Source organism: Erpetoichthys calabaricus, chromosome 10, assembly GCF_900747795.2.
Source record: "Erpetoichthys calabaricus chromosome 10, fErpCal1.3, whole genome shotgun sequence".
In the NCBI taxonomy this organism is placed as follows: domain Eukaryota; kingdom Metazoa; phylum Chordata; class Cladistia; order Polypteriformes; family Polypteridae; genus Erpetoichthys; species Erpetoichthys calabaricus.
In genome coordinates this window covers 169,933,884-169,958,448 of record NC_041403.2, presented here as the reverse complement: position 1 = coordinate 169,958,448, position 24,565 = coordinate 169,933,884, and the positions used below count along the sequence as shown (strand labels likewise).

The 24,565-nt window shown below is 44.5% G+C and overlaps 1 protein-coding gene across 2 annotated transcripts; it reads right to left on the bottom strand.

Moving 5' to 3' along the window:
- Positions 1-1,383: 1,383 nt before the first annotated feature.
- On the bottom strand, positions 1,384-15,794 carry tal1 (T-cell acute lymphocytic leukemia 1). Of its 2 annotated transcripts, XM_028812479.2 has the most exons (5): positions 15,530-15,750; positions 10,255-10,857; positions 5,636-5,727; positions 4,480-4,569; positions 1,390-3,233 (listed from the first exon to the last, which is right to left on the bottom strand). In XM_028812479.2, the coding sequence occupies exons 2-5, from the start codon at positions 10,731-10,733 to the stop codon at positions 2,803-2,805; spliced, it is 1,092 nt and encodes a 363-aa protein (XP_028668312.1). In that variant the 5' UTR covers positions 10,734-10,857; positions 15,530-15,750; the 3' UTR covers positions 1,390-2,802. The 2 variants fall into 2 exon arrangements, with proteins under 2 accessions (XP_028668313.1, XP_028668312.1); XM_028812480.2 differs by lacking the exon at positions 4,480-4,569 and having other exon boundaries at positions 1,384-3,233; positions 15,530-15,794.
- Positions 15,795-24,565: the final 8,771 nt, after the last annotated feature.

Here is a 24,565-nt window from a genome sequence, read left to right as displayed (position 1 = left end):
ACATGGGGAGAAGACACCAAGTCCAGTCAGGCTGCAACTTGTCCAAGGCTTGAACCTGCACTCGTGGAACCACCAGGAGGCAGCAGTCGCCAGCATGCTGCCTACCTCAAGGTGCCTATGGTGCCCATTAGAGCTGCAATCTCATCAGCTGCAGGACTGGCGTCAGCTGACCGTGTGCCACAACAAGAGAACAACATGAAAATGATGCGACGACCCGACAGTCCACAATGGAATGCCACGCATCCTTCCCGTCACCCCATTTGTGACCTTCTCAAGGGGCGCTGGCCCCGCTCTGCATGGCTTCCCTGACTGGGGCTTAGTGGTCTGCCATTCGCAGTGTCTCTCTGCCTTCTCTGAGTCTGAGGTCAGAGCCTGTTGTGGCAGGTCACCAGATTGTGTGGCACACCCTCTGTGTGTACTTCATGTGTACACACACACACACTCACATGCCAGCTTGGCACCAGCCTGTCACCTCAGACACTGACTGTGCCACCTTCTCTTAAGTCCTCTTTACTGGATGAACTCCTGATGTGTGCAGAATTTGAATCTGCATGTGCCCGCCTGTCTGTGCCCGCCTGTCTGTGCCCTTGTTCATGTGGGTGTATTTGAATCAAAGTCCTCTTGTTGGCCTGATATGAACTTCGACAGACGGGACGCCATCGCTGCTGCCCCTGCCACCTTACACGGCCAGGGTGTAGAAATGGGTGCCATGCCCCTGTGATGCCCACTCTTTTTTGTTTATTGCAGGATGCTGCACTTTGACCTTTCGTTTTTTTGTTTTTCTTTTCCCCGCCAAACCAAAGTCACACCAATTCAATTGTTTTATGTTTTTTTTTAAAGATTTTATTCAATGTTTCTCTTTTAAAAATTCTCTCTGATATAACATTGCTCATATAGATATATATATATATATATATTCTTTGTTTTGATATATTTCTATTTCATTGTACATCAAATGTTTACTGAAGCACACATCAGAAGGGGGTCTTTTGTCCCAAAGGGTCCCGGGGGTACTGGACGCCGACGTGGTCACAGACAGTACGACATTTACTGGGCAAAGTGCTGCGTGAAGCGACGGGCTCGGCGTGGCTCGTCTTCTCTGTTCACACACTGACACACACACACAGACACACACACACACACACCAAGGAGATGGGGGACCCCGCTCGGTGGGCGGACGGTACCATAACAACTTCACAAAAGTAAAAGTACAAATCGACGTTTTCGGTCCTTAAATACGCAGCCAGTGCTTTGTACCGCTTTCTTAAACGCGTTCCCGCTAGAGAACAATTGTTTCTTTTTTTTTGTTTGTTTTTGCATTCCTTTCGTATTCCTGGTTTGGAAAATCAGTTTTTGTTTATTTTTTAACAAAGTTTGCATTTCAAAACGGCGCTTCGTCAAGGCTGAAGGAGCTTCTGCTCCGCGCTCTGATCCGCTCCATCCATCCCTTTCTCGTCCCCCCGTCTGGAATTCTTCTGAGAACGGATGGTTGAACAAAACGGTGCCAGGAAATGGACGGGACGGGACGCCGTGGTCCGCTGGGTCGACACACTTGGAGGGGGCCCGACGACCTGCCCGGCCCCAGGACCCCGTCCATGCAGGAACGAAAGCCCCTTCAAGTCGGTTTTTCCACACAATAACGCCTAACGCGTTTCTTAACACACTTGTACCAAAAGATTCCAGCATGCTGGTAGTTTGTACCCACTTCCTTTTTAGTTACAAAAAATCCTTGAACCGATCGGTGTAGGTGGGTCGGCTTCTTTCTGAGGGTGGTCTCCATTTGTCATCCCCCAGTGGGTTCTCCTGACCGCTGAAATCGGAATCGAAGAGAAGGTTTGAATCAGCAGGGCGACTTCTCACCTGCTTCTTTAGCTCATCCCACTTCCCGAGACCCCAAGGTAGAGCCCACTGCTTGCCTCCTCACTTTGGTGGAGTGACAGTTCATGCAATGCCAGGGTCTCGTTGATCTTGGAGCAACTCCACGGTCCAAGTCCAAGTTTTTACTTCTTAAAGATCCCAAACAAAACGAAGGGAAAGTTTCTCTCCTTGAAACATCGTCAGGATTTCATTTCCCTTTTCCTCGAACGGGGATGTGTCTTTCCTTCGGCGAGTCTCAATCCAATTCATTTTCTCTCTTCTATAAAAATTTGGGAAGCATAACGATGATTTGTGGTGATGGCTTCTGCTCGGACTGGTAGGTCTCGTCTGCTCTTGGCATTCTTTCTGACTTTTGAAAACAGGACATGTATGGTGAAGGCTAGCCATTCATGAGCCAAGGGTTCTACCCACAGTGCACTTTGTTAGGGCGACTGAGGTGCGGGCGTCTGCTACCTACTGGCGGACAGCCTTGGCTGTGGGGTGGAGAAGATGTCTGATCCGTGTTCCTCATTCGTATTATTCGATTCTTAGCCAACCAAAGCATGGCTGTAGGTACCATCGAGTATCTCTGACTTCACGCTAAGTGAGAAAGCTGCCAGTTCTGGGTGATCGGGCCTTTCATGCCAGTCAGCTGCACCTGCCCGGTCTTGAGTACCAAAACGTTTTGAGATTAAAGTGAACAGTCTGCTTGCACACGTCCAATGGAAACATCATGGAGGTGGCATTAGTCGAGAGCATGGAAGCAATGATAATGGAATGCAGCCACATGCTTCCGTGTCCCATCGTATCGGCAGGAGGTCAAAGGTTGAGGAGCTCTATTATTATCTAGTTTATAAAGTTAAAAAAGTCGAACCTTCATGCCTTTCAAGCACAACAATTCACCGCCTCCGCTGCTGCTGTCCACACTCCGTCACACCCGACTCATCATCGCTGCTCGTTGCCCTCTAGTGGCAGGAGGGCATGGTGCAGGTTGCGAGTCGATGGCCGGGATTCCACCGAATCCTGGTCCTCGGTAAAACTCTCTGGGCTTCCGTCGCCGTCCAGCAGGCTACCGCAGCTGGAGTTGGGAGACAACATCTCTGGCAGCAGGTCCTCGCGGTCGATCCCGGCCTCGCGGGCCTCGTGGGTCCGCGTCCCCCTGTCGTCCACCACGTCTTCCTGGTCACTCAGGAGCTTGGCGAGGAAGTTGATGTACTTCATGGCCAGGCGCAGGATCTCGTTCTTGCTCAGCTTCTTGTCAGGTGGGTGAGTGGGGATGAGCTTGCGCAGCTCGGCGAAGGCCCCGTTCACATTCTGCTGCCGCCATCGCTCCCTGCTGTTGGTGAAAATGCGACGAATGACCTTTGGCTGAGACCCTGCAACACAGGACAGAAGTGGACATTACTTCACGTGACGCCGTTACGACTGCACTGTGCTTTACATTTTGAAAGTAGCTCAGATATCTTCCATATCGTCTCTCTATGGGCGCCGCTGTTTTGTCACGATAACGACAAGGTTGACCGGAAATAAGCCGCGCGTGATGTCAGCACAAAGGTCCGCGCCGTGCATCTACTGCAGATACAAACAAGGCGAGTGACTGGAACTTCTCGACTTTGGACTGAAGGACACGTCTTATTAGAACTTCGGGACGTTCCAGACAAGAGCAGGCCACTGACCCCAGCGAAGCTCACCACATTATCTTCAAGTCAATCTTTATGGACATGCGGCCCCCCTACTCTACTGCCACTGTACACCTTTAGCTGTAAAAGGATTTGTTTCCAAAAACGAGGAAAACTGCAAAAAAATGTTTCTCTGCAGAGTCCAAATTTTAAAGAACGTAAAACCAAATCTGTAACTGAAGAATCGAAATCAAAAAGCAGAGCCAAAGAACAGAAAGTCTAACGATGCAAAGAGAGTGAACACTCGCCGAGGACTGACGACAGCATTGGAAAGACCGGACCGGCGCGCGAGAGGCGTTAGGATCGAAGCCAAAACGAAACACGAGAATCAAAGGCGACGTCAAAGCTGACAGGTCACGGCCAGAAAAAAAAAAAGAATTGTGACGTATCCGTAAACTCGGACTGAAAATGGCGCCCCTAGCAACCCAATCTGCTTCAAGGGATGCCAAAATAGCGGCTTCCATGGACAGGACAAAAAATGGTACAAGAATTATTTTTATCTCCATAATTACACTTTGGAATTTAAAATTAAATGTGAGAACTGGATTCCTTACCCCTCAAAGCCCCAAAATGAACATTTTAAAGGGTTTCAAACATCCCGACATCATCAAAAAAATCAAATACATGCTGTAGTAGAATTCCAGCAGGCGGCGCAGAAAGATGACCAGCATAAGGAAGGCGAGCTGAGGGCGGAGCCACTAATGCAGCAGGACCCCGCCCCCTCGGGCTCACAACACAAATTCATCAACGAGAGGTGAGACACCAAAAAGGAATGAAGACTAAGACATCGTCAGCGAGCAGAATTTACAAAATCATTTAAAAAACAAAACAAAAAGACAATAAGAAGAAATGAGACCTGAGCCGGGGATGACCACCCAGCTACAGCTTGAGAGCCCTAATCCGTGTGACACGGAAGTGCTTCCCAGGTATGCCTGTGACGTACCAGAAGTACCCCCGGGTCCAGCTTTATAAGAAGTCTGTCCTCCTCTGCCGGGGGAGTCGGAGTCGGGAGTGGAGTAGCGACAAGGCTCATCTGGAGAGGAGGAGAAAGAGGAGGAGGAGGAGGAGGAGAAGAAAAAGGACAAGTGCTGAATTGGAGCAACGAAAGCCTGTGGGCTCAAAACAAGTTGATGAAAAGAAACACTCATTTGTACCCGACACCGAGGTTTGGCTGCTGGTGGCCCTGGCTTGTCCTCTACTGCCCACGGCTTGTATGTATATATAGACACACACACACACACACACACATGGTCCATTGACATTGCGCACCCCTGTGTGTGTGTGTGTGTGTGTGTGTGTGTGTGTGTGTGTGTGTGTGTGATGTGAGAAGGGGTGAAGCACACAGAGTTGCAATCACAGCATGAAATGTGCTTTATAAATACACGCGTCATTATTATTATTATAATTATTATTTATGGACCACACAAAGTGCCCTCCATTTATGGATATCCGGCCTGAAGATGTCCTATTTCTGCTCACACACCAATGTCACCCACAATTCAGAGGTCCCAAGGACGCGGTGGCCCAAATGATTAAAGGACACCAGACAGACAGCAGGGCATTCGTGACCCTCCACGAGGAGACTTGCTTCTTACGGCTAAGGGGCTTGACGAGAATGAAGAAGCAGGATATCCCTTCAAGAACTTTGCCACGGGTCCTTGAGGTCCTTATTGTCCCATTACCTACGTGTGCCATCGCTAACGAGTCACACGGGTGCCAGTTCATGTCACTTCATGTGGCATCTCCGTCGGACGGCTCCAAGTCACCTCACCTGCTGTGACGTTGACATGGAAACCATCCATGAAGGACCTCAGGAGAGGGGAAGTTTGAGTTAGAAAGTCACCGCTGTACTGTATATAAAATGCTGGCTGCTATTACAGTAGTTAGCTTGGCAAACGCAGTGAGAGGACACATAACTGGGACTGTCATCACATCAGCCAAGTGATAAAAGTGTAGAGTGACAAAGCAGATCAGCCGTCACCGGCCCCAGTGCTGCCGTTAAAGGCAATGGGACACCCAGCTGGCCCTGTGCTACCCCAGGACAGACCCTCAGACCCCTCCATTCGACCTCAAAGCCCAGAAAGCTGTGGCATACGTACCGTCAGTTATCTCCATCTCGTATGGCGCTGGTCTTCGCTTCACCCTGTTATTGAGAAATAAGGTGTACTGGTCTTGATCAGCTCCGAAACCACTGGGGACAAGAAGAGAGCAGGAAAACACGTGAGAGTCGGGATCCGATTCAGAATGGACATCCATCCATTGAGAGCAGCTGAAGGAGCACACGGGCATCAGGGCCTAGACTGGCACTTGCAGGCACAAAGCAGGAACCAACCCGAGACGGGACATCACTGCACAGAGTGCTGGATATAAACAGGACCACCTGAGGGGCACTGCACAGGTGGGAGTGCAGCCTTGACACAGAGACACAGACCGGCGACTGGCATTCCTGCCCATGCCAAGGAGACATCAACCTGCAGAAACCGAGCTACAGACCTCCTCCAACTCAAGATGGGGGTGCCCAGGCCGGTCTATCTAACTCTAGCTAAGGTTGGAGTGGCCGGCCAAGTCGTGACATGGACCACTCGTGTCCACAGAGACAAAATAAAAGCAGCCAAGAACTGAACCTTGAATGTCTTTGGGAGGAAAACTTGGAAGAAGATGACGCTGAGACACGGGCAGGACATGGAGCTGTAGACGGGCAAGGACTGGGAGTGGGAAACGGGATCAGTGAGGCGGCTGTGGTGGCCATGGCTCTAATTACTGCGCCATCATGCAGCTGTCTGGTCATATAGCACCTTTCACATCTGCCTGCCTGTCATATAGCGCCTTTCACGTCTGTCTATCAGCAGGCGACCCAGTGGCCTAGAAACTCCGACTGAAAGATTGTGTAGGGGCTTCCAGCCATAAGACTGTTAAGGGTGCGCCATTAGTAGATTTCACTGCCATTGCTCTCTTGTACTTCTGGGGTGGATTAGCACGCTGGGGTCTGCTAGAACAAAATATTTCTGCTGCTGATGAATTCTGCATGTGACACATGAAACTTTTTATTATATAGCACCTTGCACTCTTATCAATTGATGACATATATAGTGCCTCATCTATTTACCTACCTATCTAGTGCCTTTCACATTGATCTAGCTATATTTTATAGTGCCTTACATGTACAAGAATGTATCTTTTAATATTGTCTTTCACATTTATGTCTTTAAAATATAGCATCTTTCATTTCTATCTATTATATAGTGCCTTATTTATCAATCTATCTTACACAACGCCTTTCATCTCCATGTACACATCTTTCTATATTGTCTGTTACAGCTCTCTTCATTATATAGTGCCTTTTACATCTATTTATGCATCTGTTATATAGTGCCTTTTACATTTATCAAATTTCCTATCTATTTATCTATTATATAGACAGACATGAAAGGTGCTATATATCTGTGTATTATACATTGCCTTTCCTATCCATATGGATACATTATATATACATATATATATATTATAAATATAAATACAAATTTGATAACATTTTAATAAACTCTATATTGATAAACATATGGATATACCTGTAGACATTTTATTACATTATATATATATATATATAATATATATATATATATATATATACATACTGTAGATACACACACATGTTATTTATTTATATATATATATATATATATATATTATATATATATATATATATACCTGCGGTGGGTTGGTGCCCTGCCAGGGTTTGTTCCTGCCTTGTGCCCTGTGCTGGCCTGGACTGGCTCCAACAGACCCCTGTGACCTTGTGTTAGAATATAGCAGGTTGGAAAATGGACGGATGGATGGATATAGAGATATATACACATACATACATACATATATACACATATATATTATATATACACACGTGAATTTCACCTTGGGATCAATAAAGTATCTATTATATATATATATATATACACACACACACACACACACACACACATATATATTATATTATATATATATAGAGATAGATAGATAGATAGATATAGATATAAAATATGAACTATATATAAAAAATATGTATTTTATGTTAAATATTACAATTATGCAGATTCCTACATAATATTACTGTTGAAATCTAGACTAATTTTTAATTATGCACATTTATGCACAACTAAATAAAATGTTCATTAAAAAATGTATGTAAATAATTTAATTATGAGAAAGGAAAAAAAAACAGGACTTCTCACTAACGCGGAGTGCGTCTGCTCTTTAGGTCATCGGCCTCTCTGTATTACAATGCCTTTCATTCTTCTGTCTATTACTGCATATAGCGCCTTTCCTACGTATCTATCCTGTATAAATATAAAATATTTTAATGTGTGCTCTGTGTTGATAAATGGAGATATAAAACACTAACATTGAGTGTTGAATTTGATCGACCTTCGTCATATCATTCATTTCTATTTTCTCCCACCCTTTTGCAGTATTTTATGGACATAATTAGGTCGAGTCTGCAACAAAACGAGTTACGCGAACGCTTATACTGTGAGGAAGACAAAATGCGAGTCCCGCGCGGCTGCCTTCTGTATAAACCATTAAACCCGGTGGACCCACGAGAGCTCCGTGAATGGCCGGTCGTGTCGTGTGGCTGACCTCACTTTTGATTCCAAACGAGAACGCGGCGCGCTTTGCGGAGGTCGCCCGGTGTGCGGGGTGAGTGCGGCTCGCCTTTCTAGCGCCTTTGTCTCGAGGGGACGGAGAGCTGCGGCTGACGGGCCGCCATCTCGTTGCCGCTGCGGTGTTTGCCTCGACTTCACAAAAGGTGACTGAAAAGAATTCCTGCAGACCCCTTAATGCAGGGTTAGTCCTTCAAAAGCAAAGGACATGCGAAAGGAAGGCTAAAAACACAAGTCTGCGTGGACACAATCGAATCAAGTCAATTATCAAGTATAGCGCCTTTCACTGATTACAAGCTCAGAGAGCATTTGGATAACACATGTACGTTTTGGTGATTGTTCTTATCTATAAATTCTGACATTACACTAAACGCGCACTAAACCTAACGACGTCGTCATCATCATCTTCTTCTTCATCACCCGCACCCTTTCACGCGCGCACCTTCACACCGGCGCTCCACTTTTGTTATCTCGACACATCAAACAAATCGGCCAGCTTGGGGATAAATCCGCTCATCGACGAACAGGAGGCTCGTCCAAATCTGGTCCCAAAAACAGAGCTCTGGGTCACCATCACCATCACCTGAGGAGTCACAAGTTAAGACGACGCTTGGAGGACCTGAAGGTTCGCCAGTCCTTTCGAATGCGTGCGCCTCTTCTTCTTCTTTTGACACATTTTGATAGGACTGTTATCTGGTGTCCCTGCCTCGTGCCCGATGACAAACCTAACGCGCCTTAAATCAAGCGAACCCAAAGGACTTCAGGCACCCCGGGGGCCCTTCGTCTCTCTAGGGGTCGTCCGACTTCCCCTCGACATTCTGCTCACATCGCCCTATGCAAATGGTTACTTTTTTATGAAGGAAAAAAATAAAAGACGCGATTTCTGCTGCATGTAGAGTTTATCTGTTGGACCAAATGACTAAAGAACACCGAGAGCCGCCATTGACAGGAAGCCGTCGAGTGCTCGGTCACAAATTCTCAAGTCTGAGAGCACCGTTAAATGACAGGGAATTAGACAAGGAGGAAAACCTTAACACATACAACAAGAGGACATTAAAAGAGCAGCTGTACACATTAAACACACCTGTGTGTGCTGGAAAATCTGCTCCGGTGCAGACGGACACGACGACGGCAGGTGAAGAGGAGAAGGAGCAGCACCGGCGGCGAAATGGCGAGTGCAGCATAAACCGGGAGTGTTACTGGGAGCAGAACGAGTGAGAGAGAGAAACAGTAGGAGCATCTATCTGAGATAGATAGACAGACAGACAGTGTGAAAGGCACTATATAATAGATAGATAGATATGTGAAAGGCACTATATAACAGGTACAGAAATGACCTGAGAGCAGATGAGAGATCCTTTAATTCCAGTTTTTTTTTTCCTTTCCTTTAATAAAATTATTCATAAATATTATTTATTGGACTTTCTATTCAGTCATGTACGTAAAGGTCTATAATTAAAAATGAGCGTAGAGATTTGAATTAATCAATTTAATGAATATGGATAACTGTAGAATTCAACATAAAATCTAAAACACGCAAGTTTCATATTTTATATCTATCAATATACAGTTCCTTAAAATGTTCTCATATATATTCACTCACACACACGTTAAATAAATAAATATACACACACATTTATATATATTATATACACACGTACACAGCTCAATGTATAATACTTCGACACATATAGAGACATACCGACACTGTATAACAGACAGACAGATGTGAAAGGCGCTTTATACCCGCTAGACAGACTGGCACTGTATGCACACGTCATTTAAATGCCATGCACAGTAAATACGACCTCGCTCGTGCATATCTACATGTCGACATATGAAACACGCCATTAAAGACATTCACATAAGCTACATGCACACTGAATGGCTACCACAGTTCCATTGCCGCGGCTTAACCACGCTGACCCAGCCCCCCCCCCCCCCCCCTTCTGTGCCCACCAAAGTGCCCCCTGCGCTCGATCACCTTCTTGTTTTTCTTCACTCGTTCGCCGCGCTCATGTAGAGCATCAGGCTGAAAGGCGCTATATCAGCGCCCGGCTTACCTGTTGAGGGCGTTGGCGACGTTGCTGTAGAGCATGGCTCGGGCGGGGAGCGGGAAGGCGGGTGGGCTCAGCTGCACCATTCGAGTATCGCTGACTGGCTCCCGCACAGGTAACGGCAGAGGGACGGGTGGTCTGCACAGCTCGGTGGTCTGCACCTTCTGGCTGCCGTCTCCTGGCAGCTCCCTGCCTTTTATATCCGCGGTGCCCCCTCTCCTCGCCAGCTCGATCAGTGGCATTTCCTTTCTGTGCTCGGCTGCATTGTACGCCGTCTCCTTGGTTACCCCATTAATTAGGGCCGTCCCGTTGTGGTGGTGGTGCTGCTGGTGGTCCCCCGGGGACCCCTCCCCTGGTGCCCCGTCGGCCTCTGTCGTGCTTTCCTGTGTCTCACACCCCTCGGCACCTTTCTGCGATTCGTGACACGGAGACCTGACGTCCTTTGGGCTCGTTTTGCAGACGTCGGCGTTCAGTTTTTCCATCATCTCGGAGGCAACTCAGAACACTAAATGACATAAAAAGGAAAGCGGGGAGAAGCAAACCGCAGTGATGGAGAACATCCAAAGGGGTCTGAAAATGAGGAGTGGAGGGGCGTGTCGTCAGAGTTACCTAAAAACAAGAAGAAGATGACGATGAAGAGGAGTTTGAGACTAAAAAGACTCGACCTGCCGAGAGGAATGCTTTACGTTTTTTAAAGTCAATAAAAACAGACATACAGACACACACCCATCATAAATGTAAATATGAAGCCAACGATGGACCCCCTCAGCTAAGCCAATGATTAAAAAACACACACAATTAAGTGAGTGCAAAGCTCTCATCGCCGGGGTCTCGGCACAAACTGCAGGAAGCGCCCACCATAAAAACTCCAGGAGGAGGAAGCAGCAGCTCGAGTGCTGGCCGAGCAGATAAACAGACGAGCGGGGGAGCGCCGTGCGCGTGCAAACGGGACACTCGTGTGAGGGCCAACGAGGGGTTAAAAAAAAGGAAGGAATGTTCGGGCCGGGCCGGCCCGTTAGTAACGTGCGCGTGCACGAAGCTGAAGGCGTGCGCCTGACCTCCGCATAACGGCTTCTGCTCCCCACGGTGTTGAACGTGGAGCGCGCTGTGTGAGAACTGGAGAAGGGGACTTGACTCTGGGCATTCAAGGAAAGTGGCTTCCGTGAGGTCCCCCTGCCCCGTTAACCTTAGGACATGGCAGCTTGAAGGTCGGGGATGATTTATCACGAACAACCGTTCAAAAACAGCAGCACTGCTTATTTCAGAAAGTTCGACTAAAATGGGGCAACACAAAAAAATAAAAATCGATAGCACAATGAGGGGCGTTGCTTAATTTAATTCACATATTAGGCTGACCCCTTTAACTGTCTAAGGTGACTTACAACATTTGAGACTCCAGTGGTTCAAATTCCGTTTGGGCAGCTGAAGGGATTTGCTCAGGGTCACACTGCGTCTGGATTGGAACATACGACCTCAAAAGCCCTAAGCGCTACGCCACACTGCACCCCTCGATTGAGTCACGCGTGTCTCTGTACGTCCACGCGTGCTGCGACGTGACAACATGTAAAGGACGGGGGTCTGCAAATGACACAGTTACACCGTCATCAAAATACGAACAAGCAGCTTAGCAGGCGTAGAGTAAAGAAGTGTGTGTGTGGGGGGGGGGGGGGGGAGTTAGAAAGTAGACGATGAAGATGAAGGAGCGCTGGGGGACCGAAAGGCGGCATGTTAAAAGCACAAAGCCACTGGTGTTACACGGCACGCGTGTCGCCATCTCCTCGTATAGTTACGGGACCTTTACAGATCGAAATTTTAAAAGCCCCCCCCCCAACTTTCACGAGTACGATCTGCATGACAAACAAAAAAATGTCATCTATGGAATCGCTCTGACGAAAAAAAGGGGGCACCGAGGAATTAAACGTCAAGAGGATCCGTCATCAAGGCGCTATATACTGTAGAGAGACACTCACAGATCAGCGCCCTTCTGAGATCCACACTTCACTCTAACGGTCCTCGTTAGTCGTCCATTAAAAAACAGTCAAACTTAAGAAGGCCATTGAGGCTGAGCTGCAAGTACAGGCACTCCGGCTGGTGTCACGATTAGGGCCGAGGGTTCGGTGACGCGCCACCCTTAGGAAGTCACTCCAGCTGCCGAGGCTCTGGTCTGGGCCGCATTTCAGCGACTGATTCCTGGACAGGCCGTGCCGGGTCCGCTTGTGTTAATCCGCTTTAAGCTACACGGCTTTCCTGCGCGCTTTAACTCTTCTGTGCTTAGCTGGTTTTTAATACGTGCGTGTCCCCTGAGCACTTGTCACGACGTCCCGTGCCGAAGCCGAGTGAATGGCGCTATACACAAAGAAACGGAACTGAGTCTGATTTGTACTTTGAAATCTACTGGATCTTTAGTGACGCGATACTGGGCCGTGTGGTCCTCGATGCTCCATTTTTTTTTAACAAAGAGCCATTTAATTCTGGGAAAGACTCTTTGGGCTATGAAAAAAATCTTAATGTACGTAAAAAATGGAAATCTGTCATATAAGGAGACCCGGCAGATCAAGAAAAACTGAGCGGAGCCTGCTGGGGGACCGAAAGGCGGCCTGTTAAAAGCACAAAGCCACTGGAGTTACACGGCACGCGTGTCGCCATCTACTCGTATAGTTGTATAGTTACGGGACCTTTACAGATCGAAAATTTAAAAGCCCCCCCCCCCCCCCCCCCCTTCACGTGTACGATCTGCATGACAAACAAAAAAATGTCATCTATGGAATCGCTCTGACGAAAAAAGGGGGAACCGAGGAATTAAATGTGGGACCAGAATGGAGAAAATGATGTTTTAGGTTATAAGAGTATTATTATTAGAAGAATTTAACAAAGAGAATAAATCAGGAACATGAAGACGGTAATAAGAAGATAAAAATAAGAATAAAAATAATAATATCATGAAGATTTGTCCATCCACTTCAGAACTGGTTTAATCCAATTCAGAGTCGTGCAGTGTGCCACATGTAATTATCATTATAACTATTGTGGTGGGCGTGATTATTATTATTATTATATTATTATTATTATTATTGTTGTTGCTTTCCTCTGAGTAAACACACACATTGTTAAACGAACACGTTCTGGGGGTCCACTCTTGAAGTGAAGGGCTCACCTGAAATGTTCGTTTACATTTTACGACTTCATTAGGCTCTCATATTTTATTTTTGACTTTTAACCTAAAAGCTCCGCGTCCCAACATGAATTCTTTTCCAGTTTATTCGTCCATTCATTTACTACACCGGCAGCGGCCCGGAGAGGACAGCAGACATTTGTCTTTACCGTCCGCCATTCGTCGCAAATCCAATGTTGGTGTTTTCCAGACCCCCATTTTCTCGCACTCGTCTTTCCCACGTTTTCATTTTTTTTTTGTTTAATTTTCGATCCCAGTCGTTTTCCCGTTAGCAGATTCTGGTGTCGTCGATAAGGCACAACGTCAACAACTTATCAGGGGTCTGCACCTGCTCGGCAGGACCTCCATGAACATTAAAGCGGAGCTCGAATTCAAAGACGCCGTTCAAATTGATTCAGTTGGTCTTTATTGAGGGCGCACCACGTCCTCGGTGGCCGCTCGGCGTTTATATGGACTTGCAGCCCTCGTCTCACTTTGGCCATTTGAAGAGAAGACGTCACCCTAAGCGCGTTGGTTTGCCACAGCTGACGTATTTTTTGTGAAATTCTTAAAATGTTTTTTTTTTTTTTTAATAAATATTTTTAATGTTTGTCATTTGATAACGCCTTTTTCTGAGACTATATCCAATATTTGAGACATAAAAATAATAAAACGTAAGCCATGATTTTATTTCTTTTTGTTGCAGCGCAGGTAGGTGTAGCGAGGTGCTCAGGGTCACATATAGTGAGATTTATTAAACCTATAAGCTCACCTTCCTTTTACACTCCATCGTTGTTTCATTTTACACTTCCATGTTTACTGTACCCTGTGCGTCGGAGATGCCGCTGAAGCAGGTCATGCGCCCCTTTTCACGTTTCTAGGACCACTGGACAGGCCAAGAATCACAAAATCCGAACCCCATAATATCAATGTTGGCGCTCGAACAGGCCGAGAAATGGGAGATTTTTTTAAATTTATGACTCGATTTTTAGGAATGAAATGGCGGTGGGCTTGTTTTGTCGTCGTTGTCGCCAGACTGCAGGCGTCATCGGTGTTAAACATGGACCTTCTGAAACTGAGCAGACCGCAATTTATTTACATTTGGATTTTCTAAAGCCCGTTAATTCAAATAATGCCGTATTCCTGCTGTGAATTATTTAGGTATTTAATCTGTAAATTGTTCGCTACTGATCCACCTTGTCTGCTTAATTCCGTTGCAGTTTATTTGTTTCTTTCCTGAAATGCCGTTTTCAATTTAAATGCGCTCGCCTAATTTGACGGGTTTGTGCGTCTATGGGATTATTTTAATTTTTAATAATAAATTCGATGATTGCACAATTTGCCCAAATTCCGTTATTTTTTCCCCTTTAAACAGAAGCCTTATCGTAAAACGACGTGCAGAAAAAAAAAAAAAGACGGCGTCCTTCTCATTAAAATGTGATCGCAAATATCTACCGAAAAACAGCAAAAATCGAAAGACTAAAAAGTGCGTCGATTGGAACACAACACCACAAATCGAAACAATTAAAGGAGAGTCTGCAAATTGTGAAATTAAAGAGCCTTTTTTGCGCGATTTTTTTGTAAAAATGCAGGCGTGTTTTATTGCGCATGCAGAGAGGGAGGCGCCCCCCATTGTTGTCCCACGACTTTCCCGCTTGCCGTTTTCGGTACCGTTACGATTTCTTCAATAATCCCAATACAGCATCATAAAAGAGCCCGAGCGCGATTTCTAATTCTCATTTCAAATTTGTACGGGAACAAGCCTGTCGTCCTCCTCCTCCTTTTTCTTCTTCAGGCCGAGCACCCCCGAAATAACGGTGCCCAAAATCAATAATTCCTTCACAAAACAGGGGGGTTAAAATGACAAAATATACAAACGAATTTATAACACGACGATTTAATCAAATCGGAAGAATTAAGCTGGCAGCCTACATGTTATACCTTAATCCTCCGGGTCCACCCAGCCAGAATAAAACGAATTAAATATGTACAAAGTCCACTTAAATGGCTGCTTCTTCTTCTATTCTTATTTATTTATTTTTCGGTAAACACTAACGTGAAAACAGAAGAAGCCCTCCTAGACAAAGTGTCCCCTAATTAGAGAAACGCTAAGCCAGCGCTGGTCCTTACCGTCGGTATTTTCTTGCTAGCGAGTGTGTGGAGCCATTTTGTGAAGGGCCATTCATGTCCCGATAATAAGTGCAGCCTGGAGTTTGGGGTGGATTGTATATAATCCCACATCACGTCCATCCAGCGAGCTGTTTAGTATGGAGAGCGGAACCTTCCGCCAATGTGGCCGGCAGAGATAAGAGCGCAGCACAGGCCACCCTGCCCTGATAAGCCACTAAGCCCATTATTTATGAAATGATTCATTATTATTTGGCAAATTTATCGAGGGCAAAGCGGAAAAATTGTGCGGGGATAGGCAGAGGAATAACTCGCAAAAGACGCCGCCAATAGCCTTTTAAAGAGCGCCCGTTTCGGCGAGCGAACGCACAACGCGCAAAGAATCGGCCAAATTAGCACGTTATATAGTGCGCGCACGAGCCCGTCCGCGCACTTCAGGGGCTCACGCGAGGCCGCCATGACCGACATAACGGACACCCCGGGGGTTAGTGCTCAAATAAAACGGTTTGTGGGGGCTAAATTGGCATCAAGTGTTTGATCATTGAGTGCGTGTAGACTGACGGCCGGACATTTCAAAACTCTCACACACGCCTTCCCTACACGGCGAGGATCCACTGTACATAGTCAAACACACACACACGTTCATCCTGCCTATAACGATATTTAGCGGATCAGACATTATTATTATTATTAATGCACTGCAGGCCCCCTGAGACCCCCGATCGCATTCGATGTAATAATTCATTTTCTGTATGTAGCGCCTTTCCCATGTGACTCCCCTTTGGCTCCAACCGTCTTTGTATACCATGCGCGCGCTATCTGCGTGCAGGCCGCGTGTTCTCCTGGTGCGCATGTGCACGCTAAAAAAATGCTGTGCCTTTAATGGCGCCTTATGGTGGGTTGAGAAGTTCCTCGTTGAACCATTGTTTGATACTCTGGGACGAGTTCTGTGTTCTGAAAACTTTCCAATATGCAGAAAAAAAACTGAAATCTTTAACGTATGATAGGATGATAAGCTAGCTAGCAGGACACAAACCGATTAAGAAAACCTGAACTTCTAGCCTGTGTTATTGTATGCAGCGAGAGTTGTTTTAAATTGAGCAAGCCATTGGCATTTGACTCTCTAGGTCTTGCTTTGTGTGTAGGGCTCTTCACCATTTAGCTTGGGTTTCTGCTCACACGTCCCCATGTGATGAGAACTGGTCACTCAAGAGTGGCCTCAAGTGACAGTATGGCAGTACAGGCTTAGGCCCCTGATACATGCTTATACAGTACGTGCTTAGTACAGGTAAGCCCCTGAACTTGTTTCCCCCTTCTATAAGATATAACACCTGATCAATCAATGATACACCATGTATGGAAAGGAAGATGTCCATGATCGAACGGACCCCTTGAAGTCGTGCAGATCTCTGGGATTCCCCCCTCCTAAAAGGATAGGAAGGGTCACAAAATTTAAAAAAAAAACGGAGGGTCCAGCAATACAGACAGGTAGGGGTCATTTGAGATTTGGAGGCTGCTGATCACGAATATGATCATATTTTTGATGTTTGATTCTTTCCCGGCAGTCCGAGCCCCCTACAGTCACTCTCAGAAGGTCAAACCTAAGCATGTAGGGTATTGTTTTAGACCATTTCAAGGTCAGTGATTACAAGGAGAATGTTATTTTCAAGATTTGACCCTTTACTAGCCCCCTATGGACCACCATCAGAGGGGGCAAATGACAAATTTTTATTACAATGGAAAACATTGAGATATAAACATGTCCATTGAAGCAGCAATTTAAATATTTCAAATATCTGACGCAGCTCTTCTTGTTTATCATGTACTTCTATGTCTCTTGAAGTAAACGGTCATATTTCTTATGAACAGGGCGGCGGCTTATGTTAATTCACACTTTTTACGATGATGGTGATGAAGACGTGTTGTTCTTGCCTTGTTCTTCATACTGCCTCGGTACCCTGTTGTGAACAATCGGGTTACGAAGACTACTGTATATTTATTATTAGTTGGTAAAACAAAATAATTCTTAGTTGAATATTATTAATAAAATCTATTCATTTTGTGTTGTTAATAAATAGAACTGATATTATTATTATTATTCCTTTTCCTTAATATTATAACCTAAAAGACGACATTCCTGTTCATACGTTTGATTTTAAGGGTAACCCGCAGTTCGAGCGACATTCTGAGGGTCGTGCAGTTGGTCGCACGTGTGGATGTCACACCGCCTGCTTCTGATCACCGTTGGATTCTCAGTGTCCTCATTTTGTACCCACAAACTGCTTTTAATGGACCATACAATTAGTGTTGCTGTTACAAGGAATAAACTAAGGAAGGATTCAGAATGTGTCTGAGCGGATTGAGCGGTGAACGTCTCCCTATATAGCGCCTTGAGTCAAGGCCCTTGACATTCGCTCCTCCGCATGTTGCCGCGTGTGTGGTTTAAAGCGCGACTGCCTCACAGAAGACTCGAGCGCTCCTTCATTTATAGGTCGGTGTAAATAAAGCAATGTGTGGCCCCCCTGTTAGCATGTGCTCATTTATATCGCAAGAATGAAGTGTACGCGTGTGTGCGCATCATCACACACCCAGAACATCACTAAGAACAAAAATGGTTTGACTTTAGGGCTCGCTCTGGCTAAAATGAATAAGAATTAGAATACTAATAAACAGGGTACGAAGATGGGCGGATTATTAATCCAGCGCTAGCAATAATATTACTACTACTACTAATAATAAAAATAGCACAAGTAATAGTTCGACCATCTGCGTAACTCGTTTAATCTCGTGATGATGATGATGATGTGACGTATTCTGGTGCCGATTACTTCCTCTACAGTTCTGCAATATGCCGACAGTTTTCCACCGTTCACCTTTCACCATTTTAGATGCAATTCATTTTTCAGGTTCTTTCCAATCCCCGGGAGGTTTCGTCGGCTGCTGTGTGTGTTAAAACCGAACGTGTTGAGGAAAATCACTTTCGAAGCCGACGTCTCCACCCGTTGAACCCCAATTCTGGTCATTCTTTATCCCCAATTAAATTCTGCAATGAAAATGGATGGACCCTCACACACACACACACACACACACACGAGGCCTGCTGTCTGTCGCCGCTCGCCTGGTCTCAGTGTGATGGTGGTTGCTGACGTGTGCTTTACACAGTACCACAATTCTGGAATATTCTTTGATTATAGTTTTTACCATCATGTGTTTTAAATAATAGCATTATTTTAATTTTAATTAACTTAATTTTAATTTCATATTAAATATATTTCCTATCTTTATATAAGTTTGACAGCATATGATATTGTCCGTATGGCCACTTTGTAAAGCCGTTTGTGAGGACGATGCGTGTGTTACGATACTAACAGTACACTTTCAGATGAACCTGACCTTTCATTTTTGTCCACGGAAATTTAAAACTGGAAAGAAAAACTAAAAATGTAAATAAATAAACAAACAAACACACACACACTTGAAGAGTGCACATCGTCCCCGCGCTGGTAGCGCACACTCGGATAACTGAAGGTGCCAAAGCGGGTCTTCAGAGCGATGCCATTAAGAGAACCATTTTAGGTTCCTGCAAGAACTATCCACGTGAAGATTCTCGTGTGTATTGTAATGTATTTATTTATTCATTCATTCATTCATTCAAGTTTGTGTGTTCATGTATGTATTTATTTTATGAATATTTATTTGTTTATTTACGTCAGCCTGGACAGATAGGCAGTTCCTTATTTTTAAAGGCCCCCCCTAAAAAGCCTCAGTTGAGTTTTTCACGACCTGTCCTGCGACATTAAAGATTTTTTGGCCCACTTATTAAAAGTCTTTTCAAAGCCCAAAGACCCAACTTAATACAGAAGGAAGCCTCTCTAGTGTGAAATGGCTCCTTGTCAAACTCGGGTTCGCCGCCGTGCAGGTTTTTATTTAGCTCCATTTAAACGAATAGACACACAGATAGCTGAAACACGAGCCCAGCACAGTTTTCTAATGGAAATGTGTTCGACGATAAACTTTTTACGTCTTCTGTGCAGTTTTTTTTTTTAAATAAAGTAACAGCAATGAGAAAATGAAAGGGAAACACAAACGCTCGTACCACGCCAGTGGTGAATAGAGCTGCTAAATAAAGTGGTGGCATGCACAGACACAGCCTACTGGAGAAACTGAACAATTACCTGAACAAAAAACAATTCCAATGTGCTATTTTTGTCAACGCAATTGTTATAAGGAACAATCGTAATCCCCCCACCCCCCTACGTGTGCTAGAGCGACATTACACAGTTTATTCTTAGTTGTTATATCACTTTCGTCATTCAAGACGAAAAAGTGATGTCTAAAGTTTCTATTGCGGCACACATTTGGTGACATGAAGTTATTAACAGTGGCAGAAGCTGCGTGACGTCCGAACACGGTCTAGTATGCGCATGCGCAGGAGATGCCCGATCTAGGAGGACGACGCTCAACTTCGGGCTTTGTCGGAAAAAGAGCAAGCGACTCGACTGCATGTCCAGCGGCGCCGCAATCGTAAGACGCTGATCTATTTTTATACGTGCTAATTACACGTAAAAATGTGCGGAAATATACTTTAATACTGTCCATTACTATAATAATACTGTTATTTAATATTTACTTTCCTTTTCATTGAAAGTTGACAGGAAATACGCACTCGATTATGCACACGTTTACTTGAGGAGATCTGTTGGGCTTTAGCAACTGTCTGTCTAAATAACATTTGGACCAAATTGTTTCAAATTTGGATAACTAACTTTAAAACAGATCATGGAGGGCGAGTTTTAGCCACTTTCTTCATTGGTAGCCAGTGCTAAAGACTTCTTTTTGCCTTCATTATAATTGACTTGCTTTACAAGACTCAAGCCCCTTTACCTCTTTTATTTGTTTTTCTCAGTGTTTAGCACTAAAACAAGAATGAGCCGAAAAGCCAGCCAAAGGAAGTCTGTTCAGTGAGCAGCAGACATCGGTCACTCATTGGTAAAGAGGCTGAAACGAAAACCTGCAGGCGCCGAGGCCCTCGGGATCGGAGTTCGACACCCCGGCATAAAAGACATGACCTTAAACGTACTAGTATGGATTTAAAAATCAATTCCCTTACAATAAAAACACATCGATAGACGTGAAAGGCACTATATAATAGCGCTCTAAAGGCACTAAAATAGATAGGCAGATCCTACTCGCTCATGTCGCACCATTCATAGCTCAGCCCCTTCATCACGGAGGCCCCACAGAGAGTGCCCACCACGAGTCAGCCATCATACATAAAGCACTTCGTGAGGACCTCACAGACTGACTGGCAGAGACACCGAGCGGCTTTGTCATCTCCACGTCTTTATGGCTCCACCCCATGGACTGGTCGATATGAAAGGCACTTTATAGAAGACACTGGAGTGAAAAACAAAAAAAATCACAGAACCATGTGTGTTTGTATTATGTTTTATATACAGGCTGATAGATAGATATGAAAGGCACTATATCAGACAGATAGATAGATAGATGTGAAAGGCACTATACAACAGAATGACTGTAAGATTTGAATCAGAGACACAAACTCAACTTGTCCACGAAGCTTTTAAGACGTACTAAGCCCTGCATTTAAGTCTTTCAGTGCCAGGTCCGGAGTACCTACCGTGCCCCGCTGTTCATCAAAGTCTTACAATCGGCCCTTTGATCTCCATGTTGATTTCTTTCTTTATTCCAAGATGAGCAGACGTCATGAATATGCGCGGTGTGAAAGGTGTCGGTACTCCATTTCTTACGTGGAGTTTGCATGTTCTCCCCGTGGCGGCTGTAAACAGTGAGCACCACCTGCAGTACATCTGAGGTACTGCACTTGCCGGTGTACACTGGTGCCACCTCCTTAGTTTTATTCTTATGCTTTGAGTGGGAATGATTTGACTATTTGAATGACTTTGTCAGTTTGATCACTTAAATAAAAATGTGTAGGTCTTTTAAAGATAAAGTTGTTTTCGCCTATAATTGGTTTATCTTATGACAGCCCATCAATTGGCTACTATGCTTACCCATTTCAAGGTCACCAGGGCCAGGCCTGGGCAAAGCAGCAGGGCTGTAAAGGGGGCCAATTAAAAGATAATTAAGTTAACCAGCCAGATGAAGGAGAAAACTGAGCAACGAGAAAATCCACCAAAAGGATGAATGTAGGTCACAATTTGAACCCGGGTCAGTAGAACCGTGAGGACATAGCATTATTGAATGAGGGATGTGATGATCTTCGTGGAGTGTTGTGTCTAGACAGAAGTTTATATAAAGATCTGTATACTGTATAGGATAGTGTTTAATGAGAATAAATGATTGCTTTCTATTTGAACCAAGGACACCGGACATTGAAGAGAGCAGTGATAGAAAATAAAACAGGCAGGCACAAGGAGATCAAGCAGACCCCCTGCATGGCCAGTTGTGCCAATACCACCCAAGCCAATATTTGAAGTAGTCAGTTAACACACTCATTATAAAGCCTATAAAACTGGAAACTATTGTTAAGAGACATGGTTTAATATGACCTATTATTATTATAAAGATATTAAAGTAATGAGTAAAAGCACCTAATTCTAAAAGAGGGCTATGGATTGTTTTAAATGGCATTCAGATTTGAAATAACCTCCAAAAGTGACTGAGCCTGAGGGCGCCCCCTACAGGGCTGGTTCCTGCCATACCCCAATGCAGCCGGAGTTGCCTGAGACACACCAGAGACCCTGCGACAAAACCAGTCGATGGTCTTAAAATAACATTTAAAAAATAAAAATAAAACAAGTCTTTGATATTAAAATAAAAAACACACACACAAATGTCAACAATGCTAGATCAGGTTTTTTTGTTTTTACGGTCGTTGGAACGTCAGAAACGCGAGGAGCTCAACGACGCTTTGAGCCCTTAAAGAGCCAAGTCCTCCCAAAAGATCCCCTGGATGTTGTGTGAAATTACCATTAGGTTTTTGGCATCAAGTACATTTATATATTTACCAAGTAAAACTAAAATATGAATAAAAATAATATTACTGCTATTAATATTAATAATGTTAATATCGAATAAGAACTGATGTCATTATTGCATTAATACATCAGGAAGAAGAAGACCATCTCGATCATATTGAGGCAGTAGCGCAAAGTGCTTTACAAGGAGTTAGAACAATTGGCAATTACAAAAAATAAAACAATAAAAAACAACACAGACTAAGACAATATCTTCAGTTGGATTTAGGGGGTTTGAAGATGTAGAGTCGTGTAATATTATTGTAAACATAAAAAGACAACGAGAGACACCTTCAAGAACCTCCGAACACCTGGTCCTCTGCTGCGGGCACAGGCTCTGGCACTCCATGACCAAGAAACTGAGGGTTGAAGGAAGTCTTTTCCAGTTATATTTGTTCATTCGCCTTTTTTGTATTAATACTGGCCCGATGCTTGTTGCTAATTTTAAAATGGAGTCGTTTATGTGAATACGTGATATTACACATGCTCATATAGTGAGAAGTCAAGCAAAATTACACCTTTTATGGGCTAACTATAAAGATTACAATATGCAAGCTTTCAAGGCCTGAGTTGCCCCGAAAGTTTGCATATTCTTTTTAGTCATTTTGCTTAACTTCTCACTACATTCATAACGGCTAACACGGTACAACACCCTAGTACTACACACCTGTTCCTATGCAATTTATAATAAACGGACTGGAGAGGCACAGATACCTTTCACACTAATCTATTATGTTGTGCTTTCACATCTACAGATCTATTATATAGCGCCTTTCCTGTTTATCATTAGAGCGCCTATCACAACCTTCTGTCGCCTTATCCAGGTTTATTATGTAGCAGATATTACATCAGTTATGTAGTGCCTTTCACAACATATATGTTGTGATTTTCACGTTTACGTTTCTATTTTCTTTCTATTATTTCAAATCTATCGCTTCATTCTGATTAGGTAGTACCTTCCACACCTGTCTAATATTTAATGCTTTTCACATCTAAGGCACTATTAAACAGATGTACACAGAGGTCTTGGATTGTGGTGCTTCTTGGCCCCGTGCAGCTCGGACAGGCCCCGCCCTGCATTGACAATCCTAAACTGAGACAGAACATGGACGGACGAGTCCTGTAATACAAGGAAAGCAAACAAAGCCGTTCTGGCACATTCTATTATACTGTCGAGGTCTGTAATATATATTTATGCTCACCTGAACGGATATGAATACAAAGCAAAATGTACGCGTTTGATTTCTCCATATAATTATTACTATTTTTGTGAGCTACTTATAAAAGGAAGAAGAACGTATTACAGACTGAAATCATAAAATACAAACTCTTGGTGTTTTATTAGGCGATATTTACGACGGTTATCTTTGTCTTCGTCTTTGAGTTCTGTTTCAGGTATTTCACAGAATTCTTATTTTTGTAGTTCATTGCCACTGCCAGCTTGTGCTTAATTGAATTTATTTATTTATTTTTGTCTCTCTCAAGCGGATTTTTAGGACGCTCGCCCACTGACAGCGAAGAGCCCAAATTCAGACAAATCCTCCAAGGACCATCCTGGGAGAGGAGATAAGAGACGTTCGCCGTCCCCACGACCTTCACTCACCGGAGCGGGGGGCTGCTTATTGAACCTCCACCCGCGTGTGACTTTCCTGCGGGTCCCAGGGGGTCAAGCTAATGAAATGTGCAATGGTGTCTTTAGTAATTGTCGTTGTTATCTTTGTATCGGACCGCCTCCTCCAGCCTGCCAATACAGCCGCCATGAGAAATGAATCCTCGTCATGGGCTGATGTGTCAGCCGAGATCACCACTAGGAACTGATCTGAAACGATCTGACACAACTGACGGAATTCCAAGTTTGGGGAAAACAAATACATAAATAAAAGGCGGAGTGGTGGTTCTGAGGCTAGGGATCTGCACTGGCAATCGGAAGGTTGCTGGTTCGAATCCCGTAAATGCCAATAGACTCTGCTCTGTTGGGCCCTTAATCTGCACTTGCTGAGCGCTTTGAGTAGTGAGAAAAGCGCTATATAAATGCAAA